Source organism: Juglans regia, chromosome 4 (assembly GCF_001411555.2).
Source record: "Juglans regia cultivar Chandler chromosome 4, Walnut 2.0, whole genome shotgun sequence".
NCBI classification, from domain to species: Eukaryota; Viridiplantae; Streptophyta; class Magnoliopsida; order Fagales; family Juglandaceae; genus Juglans; species Juglans regia.
Window position 1 is genome coordinate 29,371,435 of NC_049904.1, and position 18,166 is coordinate 29,389,600.

At 32.7% G+C, this 18,166-nt stretch overlaps 3 protein-coding genes across 4 annotated transcripts; 1 reads left to right on the forward strand and 2 right to left on the reverse strand.

The window, feature by feature from the left end:
• Nucleotides 1-2,726: 2,726 nt before the first annotated feature.
• Nucleotides 2,727-4,886, reverse strand: LOC108998413 (plant-specific TFIIB-related protein PTF2). Its single transcript, XM_018974964.2, has one exon. The coding sequence runs from the start codon at nt 4,741-4,743 to the stop codon at nt 3,106-3,108; it is 1,638 nt and encodes a 545-aa protein (XP_018830509.1). The 5' UTR covers nt 4,744-4,886; the 3' UTR covers nt 2,727-3,105.
• A 1,665-nt stretch (nt 4,887-6,551) lies between these two features.
• LOC108998368 (probable inactive dual specificity protein phosphatase-like At4g18593) lies at nt 6,552-9,894 on the reverse strand. 2 transcript variants are annotated; one of them, XM_018974909.2, is made up of 3 exons: nt 9,814-9,894; nt 7,052-7,396; nt 6,552-6,973 (listed from the first exon to the last, which is right to left on the reverse strand). In XM_018974909.2, the coding sequence occupies exons 2-3, from the start codon at nt 7,356-7,358 to the stop codon at nt 6,819-6,821; spliced, it is 462 nt and encodes a 153-aa protein (XP_018830454.1). In that variant the 5' UTR covers nt 7,359-7,396; nt 9,814-9,894; the 3' UTR covers nt 6,552-6,818. The 2 variants fall into 2 exon arrangements, with proteins under 2 accessions (XP_018830454.1, XP_035545203.1); XM_035689310.1 differs by lacking the exon at nt 9,814-9,894 and adding an exon at nt 7,957-8,027.
• Nucleotides 9,895-15,703: 5,809 nt separating this feature from the next.
• LOC108998403 (transcription factor bHLH30-like) lies at nt 15,704-17,537 on the forward strand. The gene is made up of 2 exons (XM_018974949.2): nt 15,704-16,475; nt 16,986-17,537. The coding sequence occupies exons 1-2, from the start codon at nt 16,137-16,139 to the stop codon at nt 17,412-17,414; spliced, it is 768 nt and encodes a 255-aa protein (XP_018830494.1). The 5' UTR covers nt 15,704-16,136; the 3' UTR covers nt 17,415-17,537.
• Nucleotides 17,538-18,166: the final 629 nt, after the last annotated feature.

Genomic DNA, 18,166 nt, shown 5'->3' on the forward strand with positions numbered 1-18,166 from the left:
AAGAATTTTGGTAAAAATAATAGAACAAAAATTTAAATCGGGAACAATCAATTTATTGCTCTGATACTAATGTTAAAAATACTAGATTAGAATATACAATGAAAACGATATTACCTCGTCAAAAATATCTTGAATCTAGTGCAGTTGTTCCATAGATTTTCTATCGTCGTTGTTCATTCAAAATCATCATGTCAATGGTAGAGTGTGCTACATGGTAAAAAGTCAGAGAATCACTCACATATTTCACAGCCTAAATGTCGGGACTAAAGAGAATTATTTTTAAGAGAGATTTTTGTTTGTGCTTGATAACCCCCCAAATGTAACCCCTTCAAGGCTTATGAAGTGGCTTGGTATTCACTTCATAACTCCCAAGAAAAAGAAAAGGGATGTCCATTATGAGTGCCCCTTATTACAAAAAGCAATTAGCTCGATCTCAAACTCATCCAATTAATGTATAAGAAGAAAAACTTGTTAATCAATATAATGTTAATTAGTGATAAAATTATGCAACAACCGAGATAACATTAATCTGCTAATTGTATTTTAGTCAACCTTGGGTTGGGTAATTGGTATCTTGCCAAAACCCTTTCCTCATTCATTGACAGCGCTAGCCACCCTTGGAAGCCCCAATCCAATATGCTTAATTTTTAATACATGTATAAACTATGGAATGCATAGAAACAGTCAGATGCGTTACATTTTTATGCAAATCAAATAATACTCAAACCGATTCTTTAATAGATTGATTTGACTTTTTTTTTTTTATGGAGACTACAGGATTATATCGCTATCAGAGTAGATATTACTTATTAGGTTTGAACTTTTTAGCATGACAGGGAAACGTAGCAGGGCTTTTTGTTTTTTAAACAACGTCCAACTTGCATGTATAGCTAGCTCTCTCTCTTCTTTTTTAGAAATTATATTTACAAGTGCTACATATTTATTTAAAAAAAATAAATATAAAATTTATATAAAAAAATTAATTTTTTAATAATAATTTTTTTTTAAAATAATATACCATATTTATTTAAAAAATAAATAAATATAAAATTTATATAAAAAAATTAATTTTTTAATAATAATTTTTTTTTAAAAAATAATATACCATATTTATATAATCTATAATTATAAATATCATTTTTCCTATCATATATTGGATTTTATATATATATATATATTGGCACACATACCGTGAAACTGCGATGCTGATTCCAAGAGATTGGTCGACCATTTTTAATGTTCATTACCTTTTAGACCAGTCAAAATTGGCTTTTAATAAGAAAGAGCCGAAGATAGCTTGGGGGTTTTTAAACAGGATCTAGACATATAACTTGCTGTAATATGTAGGTGTCATAAATGGTCCTTAGGAGGCAATTCCTGAACTCGCATGCTTCACGTGCTATATTCATTATTTCTTTTGAGACAATGGACCAACAAACAAATTACGAAATAACGTTAACAAAGTCATTAATTAAAAAAATATGACCTATATATTCAATTATCTCTGGTTATTTACAAATAGTATATATGTTTCGATTCCAAATCCAAGAGAGAAAAAAAAAAAAAGAGTTAAATTTTCAAGTATTTTTATCGTTATTTTATTCCTCCTATATGGCTTAATACCAAGGGAATTAATGGTACGTAGTCAAAAGAATATAAACAGACCATGAAAATGAGGGGATGGGCGACACTAGAAAGTAGAAACCATGATGGTACTAGCGCAGGCCAATTAGCTTGTAAGTAACAAGGGCTACTAGATAAACTAGGACTCAATTTTCTACCTAAAGAAGGACTACGGCATAAACTAGGACTCCAAGTACTCTTAACAAAAACCACGTAAATTAGAGACAAGAACAAAAACTCTAATGACATGGAACTACAGACTTCTTCATGGCAAGTCTTGATCTTCATATGATCTTACAGCTTTTTAGTAAATGAATTTCATCTTGCAAGCATGGAGGTACAAACCTTGTAGTTCCAGTTCTGTAGCCATCTCAAGCAATTTATCAATCTGCTTTCTAAATTCTTACTCTTCATGAAAAATCTTCAGTACTGGACTATGATTGAGCCTATATATGGAACAATACATTGATAAATTATAAGGGGTCACTGCTGAATGTAATCTAAGAAGTTTTATTACTTCATACTCTCATCCTATTTTTATCATACTAAGTAGTATGTGTCACATTTATCACCATTAGATGATAAAAAAACATGCAATAAATGATCATTTAATGATGATAAATGTCACATCTTACTTAATGGGATGAAAGTAGAATGATAGTATGGTGTATAGAATTTTCTTTTTATTCATAATAATTGGCATAAACAAGTACATAGGAGGTATACATGAGTAATACCTAACTAGGATTTACAACAAAAGATCACTGTAAATTAATAGATAATGATATTCATACAATTATTTTGTGAGCACATTGCCATATGCAGTCAAAAGAATCATGAGCATCTATGAGAAAATTGAAACTCCAGGAGCAGTTCAACAATAGGAGAAGTATCAATATCCATTCCATCTAAGCCTCTGTCACAGTCACTCCAAGTACCAGTTCAAGCTCTAATTAATGGCGACCTGAGCAGAATAACAAATCTATGTTCTAAGAGTACCTCTTCTTCCATAGCACTGAAGCATTTGCCTCTTCTTGATAAAATGACTTCTTATCAAAGAAAAAGTATCTGTCTAAGGGGAGAGAGGGGGGGGAGTTAGAGAATAAACAAGACTAAGGAATAAAGCCCTCACATAAATTAGTATATTACCATTGTCCAGTCCAAAAACATATAGTTACATCGTTGATAAAGAGATGCGACAGGATGGAAAAATATTTGAGAAAACAAAAAAAACCAAAAGAGGAAATTTAACGAGAAAAAAAAAAAGGACCTTCAAGCCCAAAAATGGACACATTGGGAGAACGTGTACATATAAACACAGCTCGGGGGGGAAAATTATCCGTAAATGAATATGCATTTACAAAATGTAATACTACAAAAAGTATTTAGTTTCTTCCAGCAGCAGCAGTTCGAACAAAAGATCCGCTGAAAACCACCTCTTTGATCACGAAGTTGCAAAGGCGAGCAAGTACATTCCAACTACTATTCCTTCCTTGATGGAATCTGTGGCACAATTCCACCGTTAAAAACATGTAGGTCAAGCAAGGTATTGTAATGCCCCTTCTCAATTTCCTCCTCATTCACTCCATGCAGAAGGAGAGTTTCAATAATAAAATCTTCCCAATCAATATCATATATTCTTCTTCGCTTTCTCCTCTTCCCATCATCTACATCTTCCGAAGAGTATATATCACCGCTGTCAACTAAATCAGTTCTTGATGGATGCAAAACTCTATTAACTCTCCATTTAGCAGCATCAATTCTTTTTTTCCTCCTCTTATAAGCCCTGCAACCACTAACAAAGGATGGGGGAAGAGCATCCAAACCTACATCTTTCTCCAATATTTGCTTGAGTAAAAGCTTTTTGGTCAGCTCTGATTTTCCATTCCACCAATCCCTACACGGACGAGGCTCAAACCCTCTCCTCGTTTTCTTTGTCCGAACCTCAACATCCCCTTCAATGGACTTTGTATGACTCGTCTCATTTAAAAACTCCGTGTACATCAGGGACAAACATTCATGCGAAATATTCATCCTCTCTAAATCATCATCCCTGGATCTAGCATATCCACTATTCTTTTCAACTTCAAAATACTGAGAGTCATTCTCCACACTTCTCAGATCAGTCCCATATTCGACATCTTTCCTTAAACATTGGCTAACCACATCTCTCAAATCAACACCAACACCTTCTACTCCCTTTGTCTTCCTCGTCTCAACAGGCTTCTCCATTGATTTCCTCTCCATGTATTGAATCACAAAAGGTGCATTCTTAACCACGTTCTTGAGCGTGACATCCTTCCCCCAAGGCAACACTTGGGCCACCTTCACTAGTGACTCCAAAAGTTCCCTATACCTCAACCTACACGTTGAAACCGTGGCGTGAACCTCCTTGGCCACATCATCAATCCGCACATCCACCCCATTCAACTCTGCCACGAGAACCAGCACTGCAGCCACCACTGGAAGCGGCCTCCGCCCTGTCGTTAAGAACCACTTCACAGCACACTGAATGAGAAATATCCCCTGCTTGAGCATTGTTGCCACCTTATCCCTCCCCACTCCCGTAAACCTCGGGCTATTCCTCACTGTCCGCTCGAAAGAGGCCACGATGTCGAATTCCGGAAACTCCTCGGGCCCTTTCAGGTCCAAGAAATCGACCACACGCGAAACCATTCTACCTAATTCAAAAATATCACAACCAATAATCGACGCCACCTCGGCAATCGGTAACAATTTGTTATCTTTCCGCATCACGACATAGGCGCAAGCGCCGATTAGAATAGGGAACCAATCGCCTTGGCCGAATTCGTTCTCAGTGATCGTGGCAATCATTGTTTTGACGTCGTTGGATTTGGAACTAGACAAACCTATGCTAAACGTGATGTTTTCGATTAGGGTTTGGGCCGCGTAGACTTTCGTTTCCTTGTAATTTTTAAGGGTGCCCGTACCTGCGGTGCCGACGCGAACGAAGGTGCCTTGGGGGCCATTGAGGCCACCGAGCTGGGCATCGAAGTTGTCGAACTCCTGGACGAGGCCGCAAGCGGAACATACCAGGCTCCCCGTGATGTCGTCGCGGACGAGGGACTTGCTGCGGCAACTGGTGCAGCCGCTGGACATTGTGCATCCGTATTTGATGCGGCGAAAACCTGGGATCTAACCAGAATTCTTTGATCGGGAGTTCTTCTCTCTGTTTGAAACCCTCCTGTGGAGAAGTAGCGTAAAGCTTTAAAAACGCTTCGCTGCGAGTCGGCGAGTGTAATTAACCTAAAAACCAACTTATTCTCATTTATCTATTAAAATCTTTTCATATTGAACTAATCAAATTTTATAACTTACCTTTTAATTAAATTAAATTATATAACGATATAATGTAAGTTTTTTTTATATAAAATTATTATTAAAATAAATAATTAACAAAATTGCCTATGTAGCTTTAACAAATTAGTTTTAATCCTTTAATTTTGAATCTTTTGATAGCCACAGTTTTGAATTCTGTTTCATTTTGGTTTTAATGACCAATTTGTAATTTTCTTTAGTCTGGATTACATTTTCGTAAATTTCAAATTTAGATTTTATTCATGTAATTTTAAAATCATTTATATAATTTAGATTTTTTATAACTTTAAATATATCCCCTCATTTTAATTTTTTTTTTAAATCTCATTATTTTTAATAATTTATCACTCTTTTTTTTTCTTGTGTCTTAACTAAAGTTTGTGATTTCTTTAATATTATCTTTTAATATCAATATCTCTACATTTTTTATAATTTTTTTAATATATATTCATTTTAGAAATTTTTAATTCTTCCATATATACACACAAATCATAATGATACACACTTACATATAGATAAATGTATTTCTTTTATTAATTATCAATTTACACATAGGTAATCTTGAAACGTTACACCGAAATGTATTAATACCGAAATATTTTTTATTCTTAAATTGAAATGATCACGAACCAAATTTAAAAACAAATGGGTGTCATGTGTCATTTGAATGGTATATGACTATGTTTGGATGCTAAGGTGATTTCAAATTATCTGAATTGATCTGTAAATAGTAATATTTTGTAGATCATATTAAGATTATTTAAAATGTAAATAAGTTGATATGTGTTTGAATGTATGAAGTAGGTTGAAATGAGTTTTAACTTTTTTTATAGAAAATTAAAAAAGTAATAGTTTGGGATAAGTTGGGCTCACTCCAACAAGTAAACACAGCCTAAGAATGACTCAAATGATACGGTTGAAAATAAAATGAAAAGTTTTAAATTGGAGTATAAACATTTGTAGTCACAAGCCATATGGCTATTTAAGTATTTACTCCAATAAAAAAATGTAAAAAAAATGCTCTACATGTTTCCAATTTTAGTTATTTTAATCGTAGGGATCGAAATTTTTTGCAATTAACTCAAACTCATGGTAAGTTTAGCTTTGTTTTGGGGTATCACTCCCTTCAAAGTTCAAAGTTTAACACTTTATAGGTACAAACAATCATTTGAAGCTACATCTCCTAATAAAAAGTCAGTAATTTAATCAATTCTGTGTAGAAAAACTTTTGAATGTACTGTGCATGAGACCGAAATTTACTCTATAAGGGCGGGTCCAAAGGGCCCTGACATGGAGAGGTGGGGCCACCACAGAAGGGCTCCAGCACATCCCCATTTTTTCAAAATTGAGCTCAATAATAGGCTTACCGGACCTGACATTAGGACCCCAAAGCAAGTTTCTACCGATTTCTTGAAACTTTATGTTTCTGTGCATGAGATGCAAGCACATTCAAGAGAAACCATAAAGGCATAATTTCTATATAATAACAAAATATTTCCAATACTGATGAAAAAGAAGAGAGTAGTTATACGAGCAATGCCACATAAATTTGTTGTGTAATAACTAGGCTATATTATAAGGCATCAACTCATTTAAGATGGAGAAGATTGATAAAAGGTTCTTAATAACCAGCTGCAGCATAATTCCAATCAAGTGGCTAGCATTCAGTAAGGGTAGGCCCATTTTGAACATCTACATCAGTCATCCAGACAGAGAGTTTAAACTCTCTAGGAACCATAACAAAACAACTTCTATAAACTATTTACAACCATCTATAAAACAGAAAGTTTAAACTCTCTTGCTTGCATAATTACTAGAACTTCCGACTACTCAAAAAGCAATAAGAGTCGCTCTCCTCATATAGGGCACTCAACTAATCTGCTTTTGTGCAGCTGAAACGCAGGATTAACCCAAGCTCCACAGCTGCACTGCATGCCTGCCCAGTTGAAGTAACCCAAGCGTGCTTTGCAGCCAATGCAGTGGAGTCTCTCTTCCACATAACCATCTTGCACTGGCCAGTTCAAAAGCCAAGCTTTAGCATTTTATGAAGGAACGTATATGGCAAAAAGAGACAAATGTGTAAACTCACCTGCTTCCATCCACTTCATGGGCTCCACAAAAATGGATGTGCACTCAATAGGTTCCTTTTTCTTTCTCCAGGCATCACCGCTTCTCTTTTGCCACTTGAAGCATGATTCTCCCTTGCCACGATTGTGAGGAACTAAGTTCTCCTGTGCAGCAACAATTCTCCGACATTTCTTACAGCGGTATATAACTTCAGGTTTTTGAATGGCTTCCAGATTGGAGATATCCGCGTCTGCCACTGGCATATTCTTATCAGATGTTAGTTGAGGTTGTTGGATGGGTTCCAAATCAGAGTTACCAGCTGCAGCCATTTGCAAATGCTTCAGAGACTTTCCTTTTGCTCTATACACTGCCAATTTGGAGAGGGAGAGAGAGAGAGAGAGAGAGAGAGAGAGAGAGAGAGAGAGAGAGAGAACTTGCTAAGAAAACTATTCCAAATATGTATCAATGTTTTTAGACCGTATCATAAGAGCAGTGAAATAAAAATAATAGACATGATAGAACAAGAACAAATGCTTAATTCTTACTTGGTGCTCTGACTTGGCACACGTATTTACGATTAAAATCATACATAATTCAGGGGTTTAACACATAAAAAAGTACAAAGGAAAAGAAAGATTCCAACTGATTAAATTTATTCACTACGAGATAACAGAACTCAATTCATTGAAATTTCAAGGTGAGTCTTGTATGTTCTCAAAATCACTTCTTCTCAAGTAGGTACAATGGATAACACAGATTCAGTCCCATGAATAGAGCTATTTTTTTTTTATAGGTATTTGTATATATTATTTGATAGGTAATTTAGTCCCACGGATAAACTATCACAGAGACAAAGAAGGATGTGTACTTTGAAAAGTGACAATAAAAAGTAAAGACAGAGAGAATAATGCAGATAAAAAACTCAACCTCAGAAGCAATTGCTTATGAAACATGGCATATAGTGCACAATCCATTGCATCCTCGCTTCCCTTAGAAATGCAACTCCTGCCCCCCCCTCTCCCCCACCATACCAATGCTACGATTGACTACTTCTGTGTAATCCATAACCTTGATCTTGTCAATTGAAATTGGGTGTGGGTCAATACCTAACATCCGCTGGTGAATCTTCTTCTCGGTATGTTTGTGGCATTCATTGCGTATAGCTAACTATTTTCAATAATTTTCCCTTATCAGTTAGCCACCTACACTCTCCTTTAACAAAAGAAGCATGCATGAAAGTAGTTAGAAATTATAATCGCCTTAATGGGATTGACTTTTCTCCCAGCACCATTCTATTTCCATTGAACCTGGAAAACATCTGTCGTAAAAAGGAGCTCCAATCCATAAAGCACCTTGAACTCTCAGCCTTCTGGGATTCCACACCGTGAACAAGGTAGCTGCTAGATGGAGCATGGTATAGGCTTCATCTCTCAACAAGAAATATTTATGTGTTTCATCCTCCAATGAAATCAATCCTCATGCAGTATGCAGTCAGAAGCTAATGTCCTGGGTGCCTTTAGAATACTCAAGAATGATGGACATCTTTAAGCTTAGATGTGAACCTTACCATAAGGCCAGACATGCCCCAAATATATGATGAGATACCTAAGACTAAGGTAAAAAAAGTATCAAATATTCCCACGTTCTCTCTTATGCTCAAACAACAATGTTAAAATGGTTTATGGCCAAGTTTGAGGATATAAAAATGACCTCTTTGCAACAAAACACTTGTTCTCACATTGCTTATTTTGGTACTCCCATAAAATCATCTACTGCAAAGGCTTATTCAATATGACACAAGTAATTTAGTCCTTTTCCCTGTCCTTACATGAAAACACGCCATACGCTACAAATACAAGGAGATTTCATTTTCTTCACAAGTGTCATTCTTGTCTTATACCATGGTTGGATATTATTTCCCCGATTTGAAATTCTTGACTGCTGCAATACTTCCTATAAAACCTAGTTTGTAAATAGAACCACTTCAAACCGATGTACCCAAAAAGAAGTAAACTTGTCACAACTTGCACGAGGACTTTATTTATTTATTGGCACCAGGTTTCCGGGGCAAAGAATCCCGCGGTTCAAGGAATTCACAATACAAATGAAGCCTTCCTTGAATCACTACATGTTACGATACCACATTGGCTAAGTATGAGATTGATTGGTGGTTTATAAGTCTCTAGGCACCCATTCCTTGTAAGTCGGTTTTCAAGGGTGAGTTCTACCTAGTGGATTCATAATAAATGGTATCAGAGCCACCTCATGTATGCAGTCTATGTTAGCACAGTGGCAATCGTGCAGCACGAGGGGGGATGCCAGTGTGACAATGTTCGTTCAGGGGTAGGAAAGACCTAGCGCATAGCCAGTCCGTGTGAGCGCCGGGATCGCTGTGGACATCGGCTGCAAACATGCTCGTTGTTACGATCCCACATCGTCTAAATATGGGATTGATTAGTGGTTGATAAGTCCCTATGTACCCTTTCCTTATAAGCCAGTTTTCAAGGGTGAGTTGTACCTTAAGGGTTCATAACAGTACCCCCTCTTCCATCGGTAACAGTGGGAGCAGCCACTGGTCAGTGAAGATCATAGCGCCTACGATTTCCACTAAACAAGCAAGCAGCAATTAATGGATCTGCCTTATATTCCAAGATAAAGGGTTACGCACTAGCAGCAACAGATATTGCAGATCCAAAAGAGAGAAACAAGCCAAAAAAAAAAAAAAAATTAGAAACACGCAAAGACACCCTCGTAAACAGGAAAAGAAAGAAGAGCCACAAGTACCTTAATCTCAATGAATCTTTTTCGAGATGTTTTCTGTTGCAAGGCTGCACACACCAATGCAGAGGGTTTAAAATAATAAAACTTTCAAGAAAAAAGAGAATTTCACTAGGAAAAGGAGACGAGGCCCACAGACCCGCCCACTCATTTGACCCTGGGCTGGGCTTGGGCTTGGATAAAATAATATTTTCCAGAAATTAAAGTAGAATTAGAATATTGGGCCGAATCGGCCTACGATTAATCCAAAAGATTTGACCCTGGCTGGGCTCGCTCTCTACGCTATTATAGTATTATACATTTCTTTATTAAAATTTTTAAAAAATAATATTTACAATTTTGAAGTATGCAAGTATTTCAAAATTTTTTTTAAAAAAATAAATAAATACAATATTCACATAAAAAATTATTTTTTTAATAATAAAATTTACTCTTTTCCAAAATAATTACACGACACTGATACACTCTACGATTATACTTAAAATTACTCAAAATTTTATGATGCTTATGCTACATGCTTATCAATCCCAAAATAATGCTTTATTCTTTAATAATTTTCAGATGAATTTGATTATCACAATCGTTTGTCCTTAATATATATTTTTCATGTACTTTATAATTTATTTTCTGTAATAATATTTATAATTTATTTTCTGTAATAATATTTATAGATGTAGACTTAACATAAATTCAGAAAATAAAATTCTCAACGTTTTTTTTCTTTTCCAAACTCTAAAATCTAGAACGAGCAATATCCCTTTTGTGTATTTACCTTTTAATAATATTACGTATAATCGTGAAATGCGTAAATGATATGCAGTCGTTTTAAAAAAGTGTGAGATCTGTTAGTAAAAAATTAATTTTTTTTATGTAAGTTTCGTATTTATTAATTTTTTTCAAGTGATTGTACGGTATTTATACATTCACGATCGTATTATCATTTTTTGAATTAAAAAAGAAAAAAAAAAACATAAACTCTTCAACATCATGAGTCAAGAAAAGCAACTTTCCTGTAGGATATTTAATGTTTTAAGAGTTGGTTTGTTGAAATCATTCTTAAAATATTTAGAAAAATTAATGATTGATTTAAGAAGACCACGTTGAAGCTTGACATGAATAACTTCTTTTGGAGAAATAAGCAATCGTTTAATAATAAAAAATAATAATTACAGTTGTGAATACGTAAATATCGCGTAATTATTTAAAATAAATAAATAAATACAGGATCCACATAAAAAAAAATTAATTTTTTAATAATAGACTCTATTTATTTTTAAAACGATTATACGACGTTTACACTATTTACAACTGTATATAACATTATTTTTTTAATTCTCCTTGTTAGTATAGTTAACCTACATGTTTAATAGTTGTATTAAGTTAAGCATGAGATAAAAAGGATTAATAGAATCATAAAAACTTCATATCCGCTAATGATATTGTAATCTAATGGCATTGCCTCGCTAGCTAGCTAGCTCTTTCATGAAGGGTAGTGTACCATTCAAGGATCGAGTCTCTATATCTTATAAAAATAAAAATAAAAAATTTGAGTCTCCATATATAATCCAATTTTGTTGTTAAAAAAAAAAAAAACAAAAAAAAAACTCAAATTCAGAAATATTATAACTTGACCATCGAGGGTCCTTTGACTTCTGAGTTCTAAGACTGTTTGGTCTTGAAATTCAATGTGGGTATGTTTGGCAAGTGAGAGTATACTATTCTTTAATTTATTATTACTTTTTATCTACTTTTCTATTATTCATTATTTTTCACCTATTTTTTACTACTATTCAATATTTTATTATTACTTTTTCATTACTATTCATAAATATTCTCTCAACACTTCTCACTATCCAAACGTACCCAGTCCCAATTATTTATATACAAGTTTTATTCTATTTTCTTTCTTATCCATCTTTTGAAATAAAATCAAACAAAAAAGTTTAGCAAAACACCACAACGCATGCAAACATACCACTCTCACTAGTTTTTTATTTTTTATTTTTTTGAGTTAGGGGTAGAGAGGAGTTTCGAACTCCATAACTCCCTTTTAAAAGATAGAGATTATATTAATCAAATCATATACTTTTAACATTTCTCTTAAAAGGTTACTATCACGTAAAAATAAAAAACTTAATGAAATCTTTTTGTTTATAATATACTTAATCGAGATCCTTTCAATTAATTAATTGAATTGGATGGTCAATTGCACAAAAATATATTAAAAAAAACATTAAAATAGTTCACATAGGGATCATATTGTCCGAAAGTTTTATATGGACGGTACAAATGTCGTAAGACATGATGTGTTATTTCTCTTTAGAATTGGAACGTCGAATTCGAATAAAAGATATATAGGTGGTGTACGTAGGAGCAGACGTTTTGCTGACGTCGTAATTAGATATATATATAAACTCAAGAAATGTTTGGATTTAGAGATTAGTTGAGACGGTTTGTAAATAATAAAATAAAAATTAAATTATTTATTATATTTTATGTGGATATTTAGAAAAGTTATTTTGAGATTTAAAAAAATTGAATTGTTTATTATATTTTGTGTAAAAATTTAAAAAAATTATAATAATAAAACGAGATGAATTGAGGTGGGTTTTGAATCTAAACCTCTTATCTTCTCTTTAATAGGTCAATCGTGAATCCCTACAAATATTAAAAATGTAGATTGAAAAATGTTCTTCGTATATTGTACGATGGATCAAATGCTCGAATATATATACGTACGACTGGTCCGGCCTTGTCACGAGAGACATTTCTTTGGCTCTTGTTGTTTAAATAACAATTGAAATATTGAAATCTTATGGCTCGTTTAGATAGTGAGATGAATTGAATAAAATATTATTTTTTAATATTATTATTATTTTAAAATTTTAAAAAATTGATATTAAGATTCTGTTTGAATATATAGATGATTTCATTTTATCTCATCTTATTATTACAACTTTCTCAATTCTCATATAAAATAAATAAAAAGTAAAAATTATAACATCAAATACGTCTAGCTTTGTGTATGCATGGAATGTGGGTTCCATGCATGAATATATAGCCATGATCCATCCACTCGATCGAGCATGCTTCATGAAGATAACATAGCAAATACGCATAATTAGAATGTGGATAAGTGACCAATGAATGCTAAAGTGTCTTTTGCCAAATGCACGCTTTATTTCATGCCTTAAATCTCCATTAATACTACCTTCCATCCCATATTGGATGGGAGTTGTCTTGATCTCTGGTCGTGCCATCTTTTTATTTAAATAAGGATGCTCGTACGACTGATTAGGTTTTGTGGACGATGATTATGATCTTTTTGTCTTTTATTTTTATTTATTCATTTGGGCAGTAACCAATCATTATGGTTTGACATAACATCGATCATAACTGTGAAATCGTCGCTTGTTAAATTCTGTGGATCAACGTATAAAATATTTAATTAAATATAATAAATATAGAATTTAAATTTAAATTTAAGATTTTTATTTTGATGTTATATAAAATTATTATTTATTTTAAAATTTTAAATTAATAGAAATATCTAGATTTAATTATTTATATTATATTTTTAATATAATATATGTTGCATGATTGAATATATATATATATATATATCAATTAAATAATCAAGGAAAGTGGTCAATTCGCTACAAAAAGACATGGAAAAAAACTTAACAGTAAAAACATAAAATAAAATAAAGAGGAGGAATATGAATACGATATGAGTGACCTGTGCATGACGAATCACGATCATGTTGCCAAACCAAACCTCGAGCCTTATAAATTAATTTAAAGTATACATACAATTTTTTTTTTTTTTACAATTCTTTTTAAATAAAGAGAAATTTATGTAATATTTAAATCTAAAATAAATAATTTTTTTTTATTAATGTAGAAATATAATTATTTATTAATTTACGTACAGGCCGGATCTTTCACAATTTCCGTCTTTCTTTTGGTCCCTTTCGGGTTGGAAAATTCAAAACAAAACAATATTTTAAATGAAAGAAGGAAAATAAAAAGAAAATAAAAATTAGAAAGCATTAGTTTTCATGGATGCAGTGAAACTGTGAAAGTAAAGAGTAATACTATTCATAATTTTAATTTTTATTATTTTATAATGTAACATTAGATGATAGAAGTATATTTATTATATTTTATTTGTAAATCTATAATTTAATATCATATCATAAAATAATAAGAAAATGACAAAAAAAATAATTATGAATAAATTTACTCGAAAGTAAATATCGAAGGAAAATGTATTGATATGAGTACATGCAGCAGAAAATACGATAACGTTTCATGTCATATATATCGACTTCAATAAAATCATTAATTCCTCTCAAAAAATAATATTTATAATCTTAAAATATGTAAGTTCTGTATACTTATTTGATAAAATTAAATAAATATGAAATTTATATTAAAAAAATTAATTTTTAATTATAAATTCTATTTTTTTCAAATAGAATACGTGAAACATACATATCCTAATTAAATATATATCTAGCAATACTCATTTCTCCCTCCAAACTCAATGTCCGAATCCATATTAATCTAATGCCCTCAAAAAAATAAAAATAAAAAATCCATAATCTAATGCTTGGAATATCTATATATAATCTGTTTGTAATGCATGTCAACGACCTTTAGATTGGCATAATACTGTAATTATAGGGAATAATATTTATTTATGAGTAATGATAGTTGCAATCGTAAATATATAATCGCTACACAGTCACTTTAAAAAAAATTAATAAATAAGGGATTCAAATGAAAAAAAAAAAATTTTTTTAATAATAAATCTCACATTTTTTAAAGAATAACATTAGTGCATTCCACGACTGTATGTAACATTATTCGTATTAAAAAATAAAAAAATCAACTAACCTAATTTTTTGTAATACAAACGATACAAGAATCAACGTGCGTTGTTGTATTTTAGAAAAAAAAATATTTTTGTTCAAACATAAAATATAAATGAGTCATGATGTCGCAAGTAATGACTGTTGGCATCGCTTAGTACAAATTCGGTTTTTTATTTTTTTATATATTTAAATATTTTTAAAAAATAAAAAAATATGTCAATATATTAAAAATTATTTATTAAATTATTAAATTAAAAAAACTAAATATATAAACAATCAAAATGAGAAGACAAACTCAAAATTAGCATATTAGCATTTTTCAATATAAATTAGGTACGTTCTTCAAGTAAGTCTTTATAACGAAAAATAGAAAAGAAAGAATCATTATATATATGCGCACATCAATTCAAGGACCATAATTGTTTTATTTCCCCTTGCATTCAAACCCGTCGTACGTACGTAGAAATAATATATTAGAATTTATCTGCATACTTTCGTGGAAGCTAGGATTCGTATGAGCAATAACCTGTACAAGATTTAAATATATAAGATGTCAGTCTCTTCCTGCGAAAAATAGATCTCATTATAAAAAAATTTAAAAAAACATTTTCTTTAGTGAGATTTTTTTTTATATGAAATAATTTAATATTAACTCTTTTTATAGAAAAAAATTATACAAAATAATATAATATATCTTTTCTCTCGTCAAAATTGAATTTTGTAAAATAATTTAAAACGATTAAATTCAATATTGAAAAAGTATAAAGTTGGAAACCAATTCTATAAAAAGTAGTGATATACCTACAACACATTGTACAACAATGTGTTAAATGAGGGGCATTATTATAAAATTATCTTATTTTTATAAGATGATTTTATAATAATGCCTTTCATTTAACACATTGTACAACAATGTGTTGTAAAATGTGTTGTAGGTATATCATTTTCCTTCTATAAATACGGTCATGATGGAACCCAGTGACTCCCTCGTAGCAAACCATCCTTGCTTTCTCCAAGCTAAGCTAGCTGATCTGTGTCAACGCCATTGGTTTCGCCTGATCCTCTCGAGCTCGAACCTGCATCCAAATCCCAGTTCTCTGGATCCCTAACTCTCGGTTCCCGAAGGTGATCGAAAACTTGCCCTCTTCTAGTTACCTCGAAATGCTCCAGTTCAACGCCATAAACAAGAAAAAAAAATGTTTTCTTGCCGATCCTCTCCTCCATAAACACTTCCTCCGTTGTTCTTGAGCCTATTAATGGAATGTACGTATGACCAGACACACCACAAGAACGAAGACGAAGACCACGACGACGAACACTCTAAGCAAGAAAACTTGTTCACAAGGCGTAAAGCGCTATTTTTGGGTCTGCCCAACTGCTCGTCCACCCCGTTTACGATCTACTAGCTAGCTTTGGTTCATAATATTTGTATCAGAAACTTTGACGCAAATGGCTTCCTACTCTTATAACTCCAATTCTTCATATGGTTCTAACCCAAATTCTTCACTACAGTCTGATCATTTTGAGAGGCTGTTTGACCCTTTTCCTCACGGTGTAGAAGGTTTTGATGGGGTTATGCTTGGCGGATCGGGGCTATCTCACTCGTTAGTTTTGGATAGCGAGAAGGGAGAGCTTGTGAAAGCTCCGGTAAGAGTTGGAAAGAAAGGGTTGTCGGAGGCGAAGGCTTTGGCGGCTTTGAAGAGTCACAGTGAGGCAGAGAGGAGGAGAAGGGAGAGAATCAACGCTCATCTCACCACTCTTCGTGGCCTGATGCCCTTCACTGAAAGGGTAAATTAATTTATATTTCTGCGTTGTTCATCATCAACAATAGCAGCACAATGAATTAATCGAGTGTCGTCGTAATAAGCGATGGTGCTAATTAATACTAGACACAGATCTGTTCATTTCTTTCGTCTATCTAGAGCTATTTTATACTATTTTTGTTGGGTTCTTGGTTTGCCTAAATTAATGTTGAGCTTTAAAGATTCGAGAATTTGATGAAAAAAGGAATTAGCATTAAGATGATCCTGGTAAATTTAATTAATGCTTGTTTTTCCGTGCCCTTTTCTTCCCACAACTAGAAGTAAATTTGAATTAACTATCAGACTTTCATCCGGTGCTATGATTGTTGAAGAAAATGATGTCTGTTGCTGGTATGGTATTTGCCAGTAGCTTCAGCTGTGAAATATAATTGCAGGGGCCATTTCAATACTGCACATCAATGTTTTATAGAAATACATCGTTTGAATCGGTTTATAAGGTAGCTAGAGTGCTGATGGAGATTCATTGCTGAATTAGATGGACAAAGCCGCGTTGCTTGCTGAAGTAATAAGCCAAGTGAAAGAATTGAAGAAGAATGCAGTTGAAACAAGCGAAGGTTTTCTCATTCCCATGGATGCTGATGAGGTGAGAGTCGAGCCTTGTGATGATGGAGCAGAAGATGGAATAATGTCTTACAGGGCATCTATCTGCTGTGATTACCGACCGCAGTTTTTCTCTAATCTAAGACAGGCCATTGATCCCCTTCAGCTTGAGATGAGGAAGTCGGAAGTTTCAACCTTGGGCTGCCGAGTGAAGAACGAGTTCGTTTACGTTTGTTGCAAAGGTGACAATATTAACATGACAGAATGCCAAGTTATTGCAGATAATGTCTACCAAGCCCTCACTTCTGTAATGGATAAAGCTTCTGTCGTACCAGAATACTCCCCAAGTACAACACACCCATGATCTAAGGCCTCTTTCTTTGACACCTCATCATCTAGTTCATCCTGAAACTCTAGCTACACGTGTTATCATGTGGCTGATTGATATTCTGCGTTACTTGTGAAGGCATACCTGTGTCGAACACGTGATCGGGACTACTTGATTTGATTTGCAAGAAGTTTTAATTTCAAGTCTGCCTTTGACTTTGAGGATTTAAACTTTCGTTAACTCATTACAAACAGTATTGAAATATTACAGATTTAAAATGAAATGTTGTGAATGAGGTTGAGGCCTTACATTACTTGAAAGGAATAAGTTTTTACAATTTAGAATGATTTTAAATGAACGATTTGTAATAATTTTAAAGGACTCAAGTTAAAAGGGTAGATGTAACTTTCTTTATATCTCCACTCATTTAATCTAATAAATATTGACTTCATTGCTAGGCAAATGTTAGGATTCTCATGGACTATAATTACAACAATAACAACAGAAACTCATTAGAGTGGGCCTGATTTCTTATAATCAATCAATCAATTTATTGTAAATTTCTTTATATAACTTTTATTGAAGGATATACACTAAGATTTTAAATTAAAAAAATATATTTTATATAAATTTAGTTAAGCAAACTCCTTGTAATAGATTTTTTTTTAAGTAGAATCTAATTTTTTTTCAAAAAATTTGCAGACTTATGGTGAGTTTGGTTACCAAACTCATCTCAATTCATCATTACAATTTTTTCAAATCCCAAATAAAATATAATAAACAATTCA

Bases quoted from the DNA above. Each gene is read 5' to 3' on its own strand.
- LOC108998368 (XM_018974909.2), bottom strand. From the start codon at position 7,358: ATGGCTGCAGCTGGTAACTCTGATTTGGAACCCATCCAACAACCTCAA. The intron at 6,974-7,051 runs GTGAGTTTACAC...TGAACTGGCCAG, and splicing joins CATGAAGTGGATGGAAGCAG to TGCAAGATGGTTATGTGGAA.
- LOC108998403 (XM_018974949.2), top strand. From the start codon at position 16,137: ATGGCTTCCTACTCTTATAACTCCAATTCTTCATATGGTTCTAACCCA. The intron at 16,476-16,985 runs GTAAATTAATTT...TTGCTGAATTAG, and splicing joins TGATGCCCTTCACTGAAAGG to ATGGACAAAGCCGCGTTGCT.
- LOC108998413 (XM_018974964.2), bottom strand. From the start codon at position 4,743: ATGTCCAGCGGCTGCACCAGTTGCCGCAGCAAGTCCCTCGTCCGCGAC.